The sequence below is a fragment of the Zeus faber genome (assembly GCF_960531495.2).
Source record: "Zeus faber genome assembly, chromosome: 20".
Lineage (NCBI taxonomy): Eukaryota > Metazoa > Chordata > Actinopteri > Zeiformes > Zeidae > Zeus > Zeus faber.
The window spans coordinates 3827194-3846958 of record NC_137207.1 but is presented as its reverse complement, the minus strand read 5'-3'; the positions used below and the strand labels follow the sequence as shown (position 1 = coordinate 3846958).

At 43.4% G+C, this 19765-nt stretch overlaps 1 protein-coding gene across 1 annotated transcript in view; it reads left to right on the top strand.

Moving 5' to 3' along the window:
- The window catches only part of ankfn1a (ankyrin repeat and fibronectin type III domain containing 1a), a gene marked incomplete at its 3' end in the record, with an annotated part of 183083 nt that overhangs the window by 23836 nt on the left and 139482 nt on the right, over positions 1–19765 (top strand). The window contains exon 5 of the mRNA XM_080021908.1: positions 1213–1481. Coding sequence (XP_079878034.1) covers positions 1213–1481 — 269 coding nt within the window. The remainder of the gene's footprint in view (positions 1–1212; positions 1482–19765) is intronic.

The window sequence follows — 19765 nt, the reverse complement described above, 5'->3', positions numbered from 1 at the left end:
AGCACTGTTCAGGTAGGTTGGCTTGCCTTATGGGTGAAACTGATATGCCTCTGACTTCAAACACATGCATAAGCACGCATGCGCACACACACACACACACACACACACACACACAGAGAACCCCCTTAACGTAAAAACCTGATACACTCCTGACTCACACTGGTTTACAGCAGCCATGCAAATAAAGAGACTCTTGCACACACACACACACTTTTAAATGTGCATTCATAATGGAGATGCACACAGTCTATTCATTTTGCCATTCAATCTAACACGAGTAACAAAATCATGGACACACACACACACACACACACACACACAGTCTAATCCAATCACCGGAAAGATAAGATGGCCTCGTCTGAAGAGTTGGGATGAGAGGAACAGAGGAGGAGATGGGAAGAGAGAAGCTAGAGCAGCTTGATGCTGTTATGTCATCTATCTATCTATCTATCCATCTATCCATCTATCCATCTATCCATCCATCTATCCATCTATCTATCGATATACTGTATCTGTAGCCACATAAAGCCACATTTTTATTTTTTCCTATTGTGTGTTATCACCGGGTGCGTTGCATTACATTTCACTGCATATATGTATGAAAGTATATATATGTATGTGACAAATAAAAAATCTTGAATCTTGAATCTTGAATAAAGAAAGTCCCAAAGTCCTCTTTTAATGCAAAGCCATGAGCCACGTGCTTTAACATCATCAAACTCTTCAGTGTGATTGTTAGTTCCTTTATTAATGCATTGTACATACAAAAATACAGGATGGACAGCAGTGGTAAGAGTAAGTAACCAAAATTAGAAGAAAAATGTGCAGGAGAGACCTCTTCCCCCAAAAACCAACTGTAAAAAAACCAATCAAGTGGCTCTCCCAATTAATTCCCCATTATAAAAACAAAATGTAATAATAATTGAACGCTTGAAGTTACACCTTACATCAAATTAAAAAAACTCTTGAATATGTAATATTGGGAAGTCTTAATTAATCATTTAAGAAAGCCCTGAGAACCCCTGATTATTCATATTGTCTCATCTTCCCCACATGGTTTTTAGTTGGAGTATTTTGGAGCACACATTTCTCTAAGTTAAGTATGTGTGTTTGTGTGTGTGTGTGTGTGAGATGGCGAGTCTGTCCATTGTCATCCATGCAGTGTCGGGTAACGACGGGCGTCTCTTGTTCCCTCCCCACCCACTTGTCCAGGCTCTGTGCAGCGCGATTTTGGGGTCTCCGAGCCATCTCCCGTGTCAGGCTGCGGCCCGGCAGCCAGGGCAACCAGGGGAGGTGTAGGAGGCGGGGAGAGGAGCATCCCGCCGGCGAATGGCGAGGCCGTGTGGGCCGCTGACCACCTGGCCCTGAGGAAAACGGTGTCCATTGACGACCGCCTGCTCCAACCGCTGAGTGACGAGCTGGGTCAGCCCAGACTGCCGGGCCGCTTGGAAAGGGGCAGGAGGAAACTCAGGAACATCCACGTGAGTTAGAAATCCACGTGTCTGTGTGTGAATTTTTCATTATTTTTTTTACACTTTTTTTTTTTAATTTCAATCGAGTTGTTGACATGTGATCAACTTGAGCCAATCACAATTTTCTAGAGTTGTTGCGTTTGATCCACTTTGAAGGGGAATTTTAGGCCAACGGGAGAACTATTGCAACGGATAGAATGCAAATTTGGCACACTTCATCAGTTGAATCGAATTAACTCTCTCCCCAAATGTTTACCAATAAATGTCTGTTCTTCCTAAAGTGGATTATACCATTAAAGCGTTATACTACGATAGTAGCATAAAATGGACATAACAAATGGACTATGAATTGTTAATCGTAATTTTGACGGACAACTTTGAGATTAAATTTAAAATTACCTTTATTTATTAAGCATCGTATATTAACCTTTTATTAATTTGGGCGTCTGGGCTCAATGCTCATCACTCGCGGCGAGGTGTACAGAAAACATACTGGCATGCTTAATGATCTATAAATGTAGGAGTGATTAACTCGAATACCCCCACAGGTGGATGCAGGGGAGGTGGGGGGAGCGCAGCAAGCAAAGCAGGCAGCAAAGCAGGCAGCAAAGCAGGAAACAAAGCAGGTAGGGCAAGAGGGATTGGCTGTTTAATTAGGCCAGCCCATAAGGGCATGGGAGCATGTGGCGCCGTCGAGTTGTCTAACAGAACTAGCCCCGCAACCTACAACTGATTTATTATTATTTTTTTCTTTTTTGCCACTATTTTTTGGGGGAATAGTCTTCCAAGTAGGCTTGTGCTGACATTCGATAATATTGAATATCGCGATATTTGCCACCGTATTTGATATTTGCACAGTATCAAAATACATCCCTCCCCCCTCGTCCGTCTGACCTCGTTGGTCCGGGACCACGGGCAGCGACGGACGAAGCTCATTCCCTTGCGCGCACGAAGAGGATGTATGTGCACAGCGGTGCAACGGCGAGGAAGCAAATGGAGGATTTGGACATGGTGGCCCGTGTGGCGTGGATGGTGATTAAGTTGCTGCTGCAGGTTATTACTTGCATTACTAAAATGATATTATATTAAAAATATCTTTTAATAATTGTTATACAGAGCTGCCAATTCTCATGCTTTGACTGTGAGACGCACATCAACCTGTTCACGTGCTCACATGCCACACCTTGTATTTCTCACGCTGAGAATCCCAAAATAGATAAAATCGATTTTTTTTAATTCTATGTATATATTTCCTCACTGGGGACTGCGTCACAATATAAAATTTCGGATATCGTTGAAACCTACTTCCAAGCAAGCCAAGTTGTGTCTGTGCACTGCCTTCTTTTTCTGTCGATGCTCCTTCAGTCCTCTCCTCGTCCCAAATGCTCCCTATTCCATGATACACTCACACCAACTACACACGCTTGGTGGAAATGGCATCAGGAGGAAATTTAGGCCATTCAATACAAATACAAAATTTCACAGATCAGATGTAAGAAAGCATCACACTACCTAGCCACCCTCAAGGACAGTCTGTCTGTAGTCTGACATCAGTTGCCATTGCAGCGCATGTATCGCTTTGTGAAACTACGCCTTAAATAGGTTACTTTGTCCTGAGGCGTTCGGTGTAGTGTTCCTAGATGGAACCAGGGCCAACTCTTTGACTAATGGATCATTAGGCTTTTATTGTGATTACAAACCGTGCCATCAAAAGAGCTGAGTCGAAAAAACCCCAAAAAAGGCTTCTATCATTTATTGCACATATCCATATTCACAAATGAAATCATTAACTATAATTATAATGTATAATGTATAAATAATAATTAATTGTAATGCACACAAATCTAAATTACCTGATAGAGAGCTTAGGCTGTATAAATTAGCAAAACCATCAGTGTACCTTAACTGAAGCAATACAAAATAAGCAGGTAACTTGCTTAAAATTACACATAAAGTTTGAATCAACCACAACATGGAAAATACACAATTCAAATGATTACATGTAGCTCACAACTGCAAACGACCGTGTGGACAAAAACTTTTTTTTTTGTTTGTTTTTTTTCCACATGTGTAAAACATTATCCAATTTCCCATAGCATGCACATTACCTTGTTCACTTTTCCAACTAGGTGCTAGGTTTCAGAGTGGAATACATCTTTGCTTTGCCACCATTTTGCCTTTTGGATGAGATTCTTTAAGTCCCGTTTTGCGGGCAGGCAGTGGTGGGCAGACGAAACAAACAAACAAAAAAACACCACCTTCAAAATAAAAAGCCCAAATGCAATGTGAAAAATGAAATTGGAAAATCAAAGCGATTAAACATCAGATAAAGCTCATTCTAATTGAAGGGTAAACATTGCAATTAGACAGTCAATTTAAAGGATCAGCTCTTCAGCCGGTGCACAAAAAAGAAAGTAATAATTACATTACATTACATTTCATTTAGCAGACGCTTTTATCCAAAGCGACTTACAATTGTTCAAACACCGACAGACGCAGCCATCAGGAGCAATTAGGGGTTAAGTGTCTTGCTCAAGGACACTACAGCATGCTAGCAGGAGGCCTGGGATCGAACTAGCAACCTTTAGATCACTAGACCACCAGCTCTACCGCCTGAGCTACCATCCCCCTAATAATATTTCGGACTGCAAGATTTTGAAATTGAAATTAAGGATGTATATTTTCCCAATTTGTTTTTGAAATCAAGCAGAATGGAAAATTATGTGGTAAATTTGATGTTTCCCTAAAAGCATGTTGCACTAAGAGTAAATTAAATCCTAAAGTAGAGAATCTTGAGAATACAGGGGAGTGATACATTTCTCAATAGTAAATGTGATCCTCTGCGATCATGGCGCTGCCCCTAACGGCCACCTGCGCGGGCGCTCCGTGTCGACTACACACATTTTAGTATTTCTTTCTGTTTTTTATCACCATGTCATGCCAAAAACTCATTGGCAGTGATCTCCTACGGCCGGGATGTACTTGTGGATGTTAAAAATTTCCCTGAAAGAACAACTTTGGGACTTTTATCCGCGGATCCAGAGTGGCCCGCTGGAGATTTTACGCTCTCAACAACGACAGCAACGACAACAACAATGGAGCCGCTGTTCCACGGTTAGCCCACAGAGGAAGCACCGTGGTAAACAAGACGACATTCGGATCAGAATGAGGACGCAACCTTACCAACCACCTCTGCCGAGCATCCTTCTTGCCAATGTCCAGTCCCTGGAGAACAAGATGGATGACCTTTGAGCGAGGATAAAATTCCAACGGAATACGAGAAACTGTTGTGTCCTCTGCCTGACAGAGACATAGTTGAACCCGCTGGTTCCGTGTTCCGAACTAACTGGTCGAGGGTTCAGGGAAATCCAAGGGTGGAGGCGTCTGCCTCATGATAAACAGCCGCTGGTGTAACCCCAACAACACCAAGACTCTGTCCCACTCCTGCTCCCCGAATCTGGAATAGCTGACCATCTCATGCCGTCCATTCTACCTCCCCCGGGAATTCAGCACAGTCATCATCACAGCCGTTTGTATTCCACCACAAGCGGACACCGACACAGCACTATCGGACCTATATGATGTGTTGTGCGGACTTAAGAATGAACATCCCGACGTGGCTGTGGTGGTGGCTGGGGACTTTAACAGGGTGAACCTTAAAAAAGTTCTGCCTAACTTCTATCATCTGGTGGTACATGTGTACCACCAGGGGAGATTGAACTTTGGACCAACTTTTTCTCCCTGCTTTCGGGAAATTGGATCACTCCGCCATTACGCTGGTTCCTGTTTACAAGCCGGACATCGCGCGTGAACCGGTAATGACAAGGGAAGTAAAGCAGTGGTCGGACCAATCAGAGACCGCGCTTCAGGACGCTCTGACTGACGTTGACTGGAACATGTTCCAATCAAGTTCCAGTGACTTCAGCGAGTTTATGGAAGTAGCTGTGAGCTTAATAGCTACGTTAGCGGACAGCATCATTCCCACGGTGAAAGTTTGGATACTCCCGGACAAGAAACCGTGGGTCGATAAATCCATCTGTGATGCTCCAACTGCTCTGTGACTGTTTTTGTAAGTGCTCGCACGACCACTTACAAAAACAGTCCTGTATCCGGAAACATGGACAATTACAAAGTGGTGTTGTACAACATGCGGATGGCGGTGAAGGACGCCAGACGGACGTACAGGGACACAGTGGAGCTACAGATGGAGCAACGGGACACCAGATGCTTGTGGCAGGGGCTGTGGACCATTAGGAACTATAAGAGCAGCCCCTCCCTAGCCACGAGGGTGGACGCCTCCCTAGTCACCGAACTGAACTCCTTTTATGCGCAGTTTGAGTCTGGCAACAACACTGCTAGCTCGCTGGCTAATCGGAGTTACATCGCTGGGGATGAGCGCGCACTCTCAGTGTCTGTGCATGATGTCAGGAGGGCTCTGATGCCTGTGAACACCGGCAGTTCACGTATCGGCAGAACAGATCCACGGATGACACGGTCTCCCAGGTACTGCACACCACGCTCACGCACCTTGATGGCCGGAAGGGGGCCTGTGTGAGACTGCTGTTCATTGATTTTAGTTCAGCTTTCAATACGATATGGAGCTAGGACTGAACACTCTGCTGTGTGCCTGGATCCTGGACTTCCTCACAGCCTGGCCCCAGGCGGTTAGGGTGGAGAGGCACATGTCCAGCTCCCTCACTCAGGACACAGGATCCCCCCCAGGGCTGCGTCCTCATCCCCCTACTGTACTCCCTGTACACACATTACAGCACACGTGTGACCAGGTCCAGCTCCAACACCATCAAGTTTGCTGACAACACAGTCAGGGTGGGTCTGATCAACGATGGCAATGAGAAGGCCTACCGTGAGGAGGTGGCTGACCTGTCACTCTAGTGCCAGGACAACAGCCTCCTCCTGAACGTCAGCAAAACTAAGGAGCTGATTGTGGACTTTAGGAGAGGATTACAATTGAGGACGCATGCACCATTGGTAATTAATGGGACTTTTGTTGACAGGGTGAGCAGCTTCAAGTACCTGGGAGTCCACATCATGGAGGACTTAACATGGACTTCACGCACAGACACTCTGGTGAGAAAGGCGAGGCAGCATCTTTACCACCTCAGGCAGCTGAAGAAATTCAGGGTCTCGGTGAGGATCCTCAAGTCCTTCAACTCTGGAGCATTGGAGACCATCCTGACAGGCAAAATCGTTTCCTGGTTTGGGAACTGTACTGCTCAGGACAGGCAGGCCCTGCAGAGGGTGGTGCGTTCAGCCAAACATACATACATACAACATACAAACATACTTGAGATGGAGTTTCTTCCTGCATCTGATCATTCTTACTGTATTGCTGTGCCGTACTGTTGTATACTGTACTGCAGGGGTGCCACTCTTTTTCGGCTTGCGAGCTACTTTTAAAATGACCAGGTCAAAATGATCTACCTTCATTAAAAAATGCTAAATATATTTATTTAAATGTATGTACTGAGTATACTTCATATATACAATATATGTTGGCGTACCTTGCATCCCGGCACAATAGCATTAAATACATTTATGGTCACTACCTCCACTTACTCTGATGACTTGCACTGAATGGAGCTGGCCAGGGTTGCATAGTCCGGACAGTAGCTGCTGGTAGCCAGCCTCAAGCAGGCTTCCAAATGATCATCCGTCATGGTGGAACGCTATTTCGACTCAATAATCTCCATGTGGGAAAAGGCTGACTAACATAAATAAGTAGAGCCGAATAATGCAGTCAAGGAGGTAGCACATTTCCTCATGTTTGGGTCATTTTCCTCTGAGTAAGTTCCAAAATGGTCCATGAGCCCTGGACTTGAGCTGAATGTCAGCCTGTAGTGTCAACATCTCAACCTCCACTGCAGACAAGTTCAGGTGAAACAGTGTTGCAATTTTTGATGCGAGTGAATCAACCTCAATATCTTCCCTAAATAGGCAGCACATAAATGTAGCGATTGGCTTGAGTAAAGCACCTTGAAACCGTTTGTCAAAGTCTGACAGACAGTTTTCAATCTGCTCTGTGTAGCGCGCACTGTCAGGGCGCTCTTCACACCCCTCCCCTCCCTGCCTTCCCTTGGGTCTCCAGCTTTGATGCAAGGTTTTGAAAGTTCCCCAAATCATGGCGCTGCAGCTTTGAGGAGAGAAGTTGCACTACTGAACTGAACTGATCATGCTGACCACAGTTTTGTCTTTTCCTTGCAGATTTTTTTTAAATTATTTATTTATTTATTAAAAAAAAAAAAAAAAAAAATTTTGAATGGCGTGCGATCTACCCGCACTACCTTCGCAATATACCGGTCGATCGCGATCGACGTATTAGGCACCCCTGCTGTACTGTATATCTCTGCACACACTACCTCGCTTTATTCACATGCAGTTTTAATGCACAGATCTGTATATACAGTACATAATAGCCTATCCCATATACACAAGTCTATTCCCTTTATTTATTTTTTGTACCCCCACTCTGTATTAGTTCCTGAGTTATTTTATTGTATTTTATTTTATTCTATATTATTCTATTTACTTACTGCATTACGTTATAGGAATCAGTTAGTTTCTTTAGCTAGTCATGTAGAAATGAGGTAGCTCTTGTGTTCAGTCTAGAAGATATTGTACATAACCACCGGGTGCGTTGCATTGACATTTCACTGCATATATGTATGAAAGTATGTATATGTATGTGACAAATAAGCCTCTTGAATCTTGAATCTTGTTGATGGGCATGATGGGAGCCATTGTTTTAATATTAAGGCCTGGAAAATATGCCATGCTATTGAAAAAACAAAAAACAAATATTACCACTGGGGATGTTTCATACAGTCTGCCCTGAAATGCAGCACCTTTATATGAATTGACCCAAGAGGAGAGAACCCCCTCCTAAATAATGTAATACACTTCAACCCCACCCCCTGACCCCGGGTGCTCTCCTCTACACTGCCACCTGTGTGTGTGTGTGTGTGTGTGTGTGTGTGTGTGTGTGTGTGTGTGTGTGTGTGTGTGTGTGTGTGTGTGTGTGTGTGTGTGTGTGTGTGTGTGTGTGTGCGCTCCACTGCACAAGCAACATTTCCAGAAAAAACAAGGGAAGAAATGTTTGTCTTTTTCTTCTCCTTTTTTATGACACCAAAGGCAAATAAAGGATTTTCCATCGGCAGTGTAGAGCAAAAAGGTATGGCGAGAGGCAAAACCGCTGCAATATTTCGGTTACTGAGCTGTGACAGGCTGTGACATCTCTGTTGCCTGGAAATCTATTATTTAGCTGGACAGCCGAGCCAGCGTGTCTTCTCTGTTATGGCTTAGGAGCGATTGGGTGCATTTTAACTGCCGCTTTTAAACAAAGTGCTAAAACGTCAGGCTTATCTGTATTCTAAAACTTAAAGTTTCATAAATACTGAGTGATTGGGCTGGATAGCAAAGCTTTCAAAACACTTTGCACATAAACAGAAAAAGATTCTTAGTAAGGCCTATTTCCCCATCAATAATTTCAAAATCAGCATTCAACATGTACTGTAATATCTGTACTTGATTTTGGAAACCCATGTATAACACATGCAAATCCCATGTATGGTCCTAACTTATGCTTACTGGTGCATTGCAAAACCCTAACTCATGTGATGTACACAAGATACAATACCATTCAACTGTTCTGTACATGGGTTTCACATGCTTTTACTCATGCTTTTTTCTAGAGGAAACATTTTGGCTGACTGTTATATACAGTGGTTTAATACTATGTCAAAATGTACTTATTGTAAGTTGCTTTGACGAAAGAGTCAAATTGGTTTTGCGCATTTTTCATTCGAGTTTGAGTTCTCATTAGTTCTCATTCTAGAACTATTTCAGTTCAGGATAACATTTATAATAAAAACCTAATATCCATAAATTGAGGCCAAAAAGTTAATTATATGGATCAAAAAGGAAGGATGAGCACCATCTGGTGGATTCATGTGCGGGCTGTTGGATGCAGTTTTAGTCTCGTTTTCATCAACAAGTAACATGTGTGACTCCGTAGTGTCGCCATCAATTCGCAATGTGCTTTAAGGAAGCGCCATGGCTATATGACGATGTTCTATGTCTGAGAAGACATCGTTCTATGTATATAACATATAGTAGGTACCACGGAATTCTGGGGGAAGCAACAAGCTTTTCAGTTTTCTTTCAGGCTACTCTAATACAGGCTTATCAGAATGTCAAATGGAGTCAGCCTGTTCCCAGCGGCCAAATACAAGGTATTTGTGAAATGCCGTGTTTATCTTTGAGATTATGTTGTTACCATTGTTGTCCAAATCCCCTCGGTCAAAAGGGAAAATGGAAAATCACTGGTACCTGTGACCTGGCTTAATTGCAGTTAAACTAATTAAAACTGCAAACCGCCAACTTTTTTGCCCTGATTAATTTTTATTGCCAACACTGTGTAGTGGTAGGGAGTACGGTTTTATTATTATTATTATTATTATTATTATTATTATTATTATTATTATCATCAATTGTATATAATAATAATGGTCAGCAGATAATGGGTTCCTTTTACAGGTAGGTCGATTTTCCTCAGTTTTAATGAAATCCTTTTTATTTCTGCAAACACACAAGCGGAATAGCTAAGCAAGACTAGTAGACAAATGACAAGGATCCAGCCTCTTTTAATTCCATATCATTCAATTCATATTAAATGCCATTAAATTCCGGAAAACTTCGCCGCATCAAAGGATATTAACATTTCAGGGGTTTTCTGAAGGAGGAGAGTAAATAATAATATGATAGGCAACGAATGCTTAAAAATGAGTCGCGATTTTGAATGAAGCCTATTTGATCCAGTCTTTTGGCATTTTTGGATGAAATTGAAGGCCCTCTTCATCATCATCATCATCATTCCCTTTTTATCATTAAGGGTGCGGTTCTTTTCTTTTTAGATATCCATATTGACAGTTTACCGACCACACCTTATCGAATTTATCGTGGCTGCCTTTCATTAAAAAAAAGCGGCAACCAAAAAACACAAAACACTTTTACTCAACAACCTTGCAGATTAACACTTTAATATTATACAAAAAAGGGAATAGAGGAATGAAAAGATGAATTTCAGCCAAAACTGTTGCACGTGTATGGAACCTCTGTCTTAATTTGTTTTTACCGTTATGTAACAGACAAACATTGAATTACACATTCCATGAATTTCTAAAGCAGAGAAGGGACTTTGTGTATTTGCTGGGTTTACCTATGCATTTGTCCTAATGCCATCTAGCTGTCTGTGAGTATATCCATGCAGACATGCACATGGGGACAGGACTTAACCACACACACACACACACACACACACGCACACACACACACACACACACACACACACACACACACACACACACACACACACACACACACACACACACACACACACACACACACACACACACAGCAGTGTATTAAGCAACCCTTATTCCCACAGGGCTAATCATATCAGGGCACAAGTCAAGCGCGCCTTTCTGAACATCCATTAAGCTGCTCTGCTACTCCAAATACTCCATGAATTACCCCACCATGAAATATTAGCTCTATAAATTCAGACTGCCACCTTATTAGGCCTAATCCCTTAAAACAACACAGCGCAGAACAAATTTGTATATACAAGATGGAGTGCACAGGGGCGCACACTCATAATCGCGTACACAGCCGCACACACAGCCGCAGTCAAGCATCAATACAAATTAAAATGCATTATTCACATTATTCATTGCGTGACGCCCCCGCCACACTCCTTGCATCCGTGTGTGTGCAACTGCTGGGCTTGTGCTCGGACAGTCCTGCAGGTGAGTGAGATTGATTGAGAGTGATTCAGTGGGCGAGTAAGTTACAGTAAGCGGGACACGTTAAATCTCGCTGCCCTGAACCGCTGCGATCAGTCGGTCAGTGTTTCATGTCCTGTGTTTTGAATTATCTACGACTCAAGATAAACACACAAACACATGGTGTATAATATCATATATGGAAGGCCATATTATATTTATACTAATATATATATATATGGGACTGTCATGTATGTATGTCATATATTTATTTATATATATATACAGAATAGTATATATTTATACATATACAGTATAGATAGATAGTAATGCAAAATAGCTATTGATACAAATAATAATGGCATTATAATAATAACAAGGATACCAATGATAATAGTACTAGTACTAGTAGTAATAGTAATAATAATAATAATAATAATAATAATAATAATAGTTAATATAATTAAAGCTGCAGAGTCCACAGTAGTCTCATGGCTGTTTAATGAAATAAAAAATTTCCCAACCAAGCTTCCAGTCACTCCCTTATGAATTGATCCAGTCAGACTGTCGGGGTGGGGGGGGATTATTTAACCAGTCTATCAGTAAGTCCTTCAGTCAGCCAGCAAACCAAGCAGCCAATCTCTCAGCCAGCTAGTCAGTCTGTCACTCACCTACTCAGCCAGTTGACTGGCCGGCCGCTGAGCGTGCAGAGGTCAAAGGGCTGGGAGCTGCTGCCAGAAGGGATGTCTCGGACTCCCCTGTCCTCGGGCTCCTAGCTGGCCTATGAATGCTAGCATTGCTGGCCTAATTAGCTTGGCAAGAGGCCCCAACAACCGTTCTACAGTTTAGCCGCTGACAAATATGAAAATAAAGCCTTGTTCAAATCAGCAAGGTGAAGGTGGGGGGGTTGCGTTGGTCGTGCTAGCGGCTGGTATTTAGGGAGCGGGGGGGGGGGGACTGGGGAGTCGACTTTCTGTGGTCTGGGATAGTGTGAGCAAGAGGATGTGTGTGTAAGATAAACTGAGGTTATATTAGTTCAAATTAGTGGTAGAGTGGTAAGCTTGCCAGTGCGATTATACATGTGTGTGTTTGTGTGTGTCTGAAGAGAGAGCGAGAGAGAGAGGTATAGCGAGAGGAATATGCTGAGTCCACACGGCGTTGGGGTCAAACTTGCCCGTGCTGCTGGAGCACCCAAAACTGCCCGTGAATAATAACGTGGAAGGGAAATTATAAAGCAGTTCGATTTACTATTATTACTATTTACTACTATTTTATTTTATTTTTATTTTTTTTCACTGTGAATTACAGCTGGACTCATATTTGTAATGCAAATTAACACGGCCACCTAAAAAGCGGACATTGCCCGCAAACTTGAACATGATGTCACAGGTTTGAGACAGGACAGAGCTAGCGCTACAGTGAATGGCAAGTAGAAGATATCTGAAGGTTTTTTTTTTATTTTAGATTTATTTCCCCACCGAGTGGTCCTACTTGTACTAAATGAAAAACGTGAACCTAACTCGGGGATGTTCTGCTCTGTTCCTTTTTTTTTTTTTAACCTGTGCTGTTAGTCAGTTAGTCTGCAAGTGGAGTTCAAGTTCTCAACCTGCAATACAACTTTTTATTAATTCTTAAATCATCAAGAACTGCTGCAATAACTGTCCTGTGGACCACCTGTAGAATGACAAGAGCACAGTTTTTGGGTATAGAGAACCACCACCAACCCCCCTCTTTGGAGAACTATTTATCATGTTTGGGTTTATAAACAACTGATCACTACTCCAAGAGGGGGAGAATCACCACGGTGAGACAAATAAACATAGAAACAAACAACATTTACACAAAAACATGAACATTGGATGACAACATGTATTGAAAAACTGCATTAGGCCCAGGAAAACTGGAACTAAAACTGGTCACGTGGCCTCTTCCTGTCATAGTTATGACAGTAAATGAGGGAGGAAAGGACAGAAATACAACCAAGAGGTTGCTGGGGTGCACTCTAAGCAGGTGTGCGTGTGTGCGTGTGTTCAAGTTCAAGTTCCAGAGATTATTTGTCACATACATATACATACGGTCATACATATATGAAGTGAAATGTCATGACACCCGGTGATTAGGCACAATAAGCTCTATAAGCTCTAAAAATACAAAAAAATACCAAAATGTGCATAATCAACACAAGGTGCTCGCGCAGGCAGCCGCAAGGGGAGGCGCCACAATCGCGATTCTGCGTTCTATAATTATATAATAGAGATTGCTGATTTAAACACTTTTTATTCATTATTCATTATATTGTATCACTGTTTGGTCATTATTCACTATGGAACCCTCATAGAACATGAAACTGTCCCTGGGTGCCAGTAAAATAGAATATGGGACTGTTTCAGAATAATTCAACCTGTAACTCTCACTGAGTTTTAGTAGAACACAACATGTAACTAACATGTGCGTGCGTGCGTGTGTGTAAGATGTCCACCGGTGAGTGTACATCACTTGTCCCCATTGGTACTGGTGTAGAAGGTCGGTATTATGTCGTGGCACCTCCAAGCAGCGCAAGGGGCCCCGAAGCCCCCCGAACTCCACAGCCCCGCGGACAACCCTCGGCTGCAGGAGATCCCCGGGCACCCTGCCCTGCGGCCACGGAAGACGCCCGGGCCCCCAGAGAAGCCAGAGGGCCGTGGAGCAACTCCCACGCCCAGCCCCGAGGAGCATGACCCAGTCCCACGGAGTACGAGGAGACCCCGCACCCCAGGGGTGCACACATACAACCAACCCCCGGGCGCAGGCACAAGACGCAGCCGTTGGCACAGAACCCGGGCCACGGACGCAAGACATGGACCGCAGGCCCGGATCACGGCCCCACGGTGACAGACCGACACCCCGCCCCATGGGCGGGCCGGCAGGACCCCCACGCCCCGCACAAGGGGGGAGGCCCACCGCAGCCGACCAGACGCCCCGCCCGGCGTGAGTGGCAAGCGCCCACACACGCAGCAGCGAGAGCCCAGCTCGGGGCACCCCGATGCGCGGCAGCCCGGTGTGATGACAGGAGACTGCCACCCACGAAGGAGGCCACAAGTTTAGCCCCGCGCCTAGCACTGCCAGCCAGGTTCAGGACTCAGGTTGACAGGACAAGACGGAACGCCTAACCAGCCCCGGCCAGATGGGCTACCACCCCCCACGGGATGCAGAGGGACACACAGGCCCAGCTACCCCGCCTGTGGGGAGGACGACCCCAGCGGCCCGCAGACCACGGGGCCTGACACCCGAACCAGCGACCCACACCCCCCGCCCCCAACCCGAGCCCCAGAACCCACAACCACGCCTGGAACCCACACAAGGATGCCAGCTGCAGGTACTCCCCGGTAGCACGTCTCCCCTGCCCCACCCCCGGAGACAGGCCAGCTGTTCAGGTAAAGGAGTGGGCGCCACCACCCAACTCCCCTGTGGGGCCCCGGGATCCCCCAAGAACACCGGCCCACGCACCACAGATGTCCCCAGAGCCGCCCAGGCAGCCACCCAACCGCAGAGCCCCGGCAGACCAGGAGGACCCCCACATGCCCCAAAGCGCAACAACATTGCACCGACTTAGGAAGACTCATGTATTAAATGATGGAGTTATGTCAGTGATAAAAGTAGCCCATATTTCATTAAATGAATCAACATTGTTTTGGGATATTGCCAATAGTTTTTCCATTGAGATGTAATCTATTAATAACCACAACCATCGGAATGTGGTGAGATTCTCTCTTTTTCCAATTGGGTAATATTGTTTCCTTGACCATTGTTAAGGCGATCAAGATGGGTTGATGGTGTTTCAGTGGTGGGTCGACTGAGGAGAGGTCACCGAGAAGACATGTAGACGGGGAGACTGGAATGCTGTGACCCAGAAGGGTTGATAGCTTCTTGGTGATGTTGGGCCAGAATGCTGGGATAGGTGGGCAGAGCCAGAAGGCATGAAAGTAGTCATCTTTGGTATCAAGGGAACAGTGGGAGCAAATGTCTTCATCCACAAAACCCATTTTGAACATTTTGTGTTCCGTGATATAGGTTCTGTGCAAAATCTTACATTGGATGAGTTGCATTTTGGAGTTGCGGGTCATAGAAAAGGTGTTGTTGCAAATAAGCTTCCACAGGTTGATATAGGTGGGAACAGCAAGGTCTCTTTCCCATTTCATTGTAGGTAAAGATAAGGTGTCGACTATTTTTAATAAAAAGTTGTATATCCTCGAAAAGGGATTTTTCAAGTGTGAGATGTTCAATCATTTCAGGTGGTTATAGGATGTTGTTCGTCAATTTGATTTAAACTTTTAGAGACTGCTGTAATTGAAGGAATTGAGGGTTGGGTTAAGGTTGGGAAAGATATTAACAAATTGTTTTCAAAAATGTGGTCCAGATGATTTTAGTCCAATTTATTAAATAGTCTGAGATAGCTGAGAATTTAGATATAAGATTGAACAACTCCGGTAGGGATGATATTGGGCTCCGTATGTACAACAGGATATTGTCCGCATACAAACTGATTTTGTGAACAGAGTTTTCTGTTTGTATGCCTAAAATATAACTGTTTTGACGGATAGCCACCGCGATGGGTTCAATAAAGATGGCGAATAGTAAAAGGAGAGTGGACATCCTTGCCTTGTGCTGCGTTGTAGAGTGAGGTGTAACCATCGGTGATGACAGAAGCAGATGGAGAGTTGTAGAGGATTCTGATCCATTGAATTTGGGACTCTCCAAAGCCAAATTTGTTGAGGATTGAAAAGCGATATGTTCAATTCACTCTATCAAATACTTTTTCGGTATCCAAAGAGGCAATAATAGTATTAAAGTTGTTCCTTTTAGATATGCTGATCAGACTGAATAAACAATACATATTGCTGGATGAGTGTCTGCTTTGACAAAGCCTGTTTGATCTGGGTGAATTATAAATGGAATTACTTTTTCAATTCTGTTGGTTAGTGTTTTACTGATAATCTTAAGGTTGCAATTAATAAGGCTTATGGGTCTGTAACTGGAGGTGAGGGTTGGGTCCTTGTTGGGTTTGAGCAAAACCGAAATTAGAGCACTTTTCATGTGCGGAGGCATGGTGGAGGTTGACTTGACCTCTGTAACCATTCTGATGAATAATGGGGAGATAAGTGGCCAGAAGTGTTTATAAAATTCCACTGGGTAGCCATCTGATCCAGGTGATTTATTGTTGGGCATAGAGAAGAGCGCTTTCCTGAGTTCTTCAAGAGTAAGTGGTTGATCTAGGGTGGTAGCCTGCTCCGTCGAAAGTTTAGGAAGGTCAATATCATCAAGGAATGAGTGAATATTTGATATATTCGATTCATTATCCGATATGATGTGATATAGCTTATTATAAAAGTCTCTAAATATGTTATTGATGTCTTGCGGAGAGTATGTTATTCTACCCTGTGAATCTTTGATGGCTGTAATAAGTGATTTTTCTCTAACACGTTTCAATTGATTGGCAAGAAATTTACCTATTTGCCATTGAATTCAAAATAATTTGCTCTTGTTCGTGTCATAAGGAATTTTGTCTTTTGATGGATGATAGTTTCAAGCTGAGATTTAGAGTTAACTTATCAGGTTGAAACTAATCGGCCCGTGATCGGAAATTACAATCGGGTGGATTTCTGGATTAGTGATTTTGGACAGTGCGGAGTTACTTGACAAGAAAAGGTCGATTCTAGAGAAACTTTGGTGGGGTGGTGAATAATATGTGTATTCTCTAGAATGTAGGTTATTTGATCGCCAACAATCCCGAAGAGCAAGATCACTCATATATTGTTTTATAGTGTCCGACGAACGCCAGGATTTGGGAATATTTCTGGTTTGAGAACGGCCTAAATTTGGATCCAGTACTGTGTTGTAATATAGATAGACCTCTTTTTTTCGAGTTGTATGATGCAGAAAACATCTGATTAACCCATTTACCTTTAGAGTTTGAGGTGCTCAGATGCAGTGAGGTGGGTTCTCTGCAGTAGACAGAAGCCGGGGTTCATCTTGGTGAGGTGAGTTTTTGCTACGTTTAGCAGGTGAGCCCAAGCCTCTCATATTGAAGCTAGTTAGGGGGTGATGGCACAGTGCATCCAAGGCAATAGCTATACTACCGTTCCCATACTTTCCCATAGATAAATCTGGGGTTTTCTCCTTTATATTCCTTTTCATTGCCATAGTATTGTAGGAAGTTCGTAGGGATACATAACTACACAAACAAATGATGAGTAGACAAAGATAAACACACAACATTGCCGGATTAGAAATACATAAAGTGAGAGACATAATAGAGTGAGAGTGATAGGAGAAGTAAGGAGAGAGGGATTAGGAAGGTAAGATGAGAGTAAGCGATATTTTAAATCCTGACATGGATAGCATGCCTATTCCTACATCTTTCAGTATATAATAACTGGAATTACAAGAATGCAAGTAGGTTGATGGATAAATGGAAGGGGGGGTAGGTAGATGGATAAATGGATGGGTGGGTAGGTAGATGGATAAATGGATGGGGGTAGATAGGTAGATGGATACATGGATGGGGGTAGGTAGGTAGATGGATAAATGGAAGAATGGTTAGGTACACTGTAGGTTGTTTGGGAGGTAGATGGATAAATGGATGGGTGAGATTCAAGTGGTTTATTTGAGATTCAAGTGGTTTATTTGTCACATACATACACGCATACAGTGAAATGTCATTGCAACGCACCCGGAGATTATGCACAATAAGTTTTAAACTGAACATAATGGATAACCTAATTTCTACCTATATAACTAACTGATTCCTAAAATGTAATGCAGTTAGTGAATTTAATACTATAAAATAAAATAAAATGACTCAAATACGGTAACACCGAATGGAACAGCAATACAGCGCAGTATGCAGTAACTCAGAACAGTGATACAGAATACAGTACAGTATGCTACATACAGGACAGTAGGCAGTGGGGCCCATGTGGGTCTCAGTGAGGACCCCTGATGAGATCAGCATTGACAGTCCTTGTGGCTTGCGGCTTCCCGCAAGCCACAAGGTTTACCTACAAACAGTGGTAGGTAAACAAAGGTATGTAGATCGGTAGATGGATGGTAGATGGATAAATGGATGAGTAGGTAGGTAAATGGATGAATGGATGGTTAGGTAGATCGATAAATGCATAGGTGGGTGGCTAATTAGGTAGATGAATAAATGGATGGGTGGGTAGGTAGATGGATAAATGGATGGGTGGGTAGGTACAGTGTGGGTAGGTAGGTAGATGGATAAATGGTTGGGTGGGTAGTTAGATGGATAAATGGATGGGTAGGTAGGCAGGTAGATGGATAAATGGATAGGTAGGTAGGTAGATGTTTTAATGGATGGATGGATGGGTAGGTAGATAGATAGATAAATGGATGGGTAGGTAGATGGATAAATGGATGGGTAGGTAGGCAGGTAGATGGATAAATGGATGGGTAGGTAGGCAGGTAGATGGATAAATGGATGGGTAGGTAGGTAGATGTTTAAATGGATGGATGGATGGATAGGTAGGTAGATGGATAAATGGATGGGTAGGTGGGTAGGTAGGTAGGTAGGTTAATGGATGGGGTAGGTAGGTAGGTAGATGGATAAATGGATGGGTAGGTGGGTAGGTAGGTAGGTAGGTTAATGGATGGGGTAGGTAGGTAGGTAGATGGATAAATGGATGGGTAGGTAGGTACTAGGTAGACAGACGGACTCACATTGAAATAGACAAACTCTGAGGTCTTTAAAAAATTTCCCCACTGAAAATCAAATCCTCTGCTCCGTCGATGATAGTGGGTGGCACCGGGTTTTGAAACTCAACAGCAATGGTGTTGGACAGAAAAATAAAAGCACACCCTCGTTTGAATGTGCGTATGGTGTGTGGACTGCGCACGGAGACGAGGTACTACCAAACAGCAGTATCTTTCAGTGTGTTTCCATCCGCTCAATACTCCAATTAAGCTCAATAGTTGGGTTAAAGTAATAATGCGGTTAAGGTGTTTAAATGCCGTTGACAGAAAGCTACATAGTCTACAGAAGTGACCCTTCTTGTGTCCCATATTAATTTTTCTTGATTATGTCCCCATTTCTGTTGAGGTGCCCATCCAAATATCTCACTATATCTCATTCCCTCATCAAACTTAACATATAAACACTCTCACTTTGCGTCCAAAAGTGTGCGTGTTTACTGTTGGATGACATGGTGCCTGTTAATTATTTTTGTTTGAATACGTCGATCATATACGGGTTGAGGAGCAATACATGTCTGTTAATCGGGTTATGCCGATTTCGAGCTTAAGTTGATTTTAGATAATGCTGGTGAGTTGTTTACATGGGTTAGTCAGACTCTCTCTCCCGTATTGCCTTATGGGCCATCCTCCCCACCAGGCATGTCACCAAGTCCCTCCTATCCAAGTCACAAGTAAATCTCAAGACATTTGGTTCAAGTCTCAAGCAAGTCCCAGCTCCATCCTCAGCATCCTTCTCCCAATGTA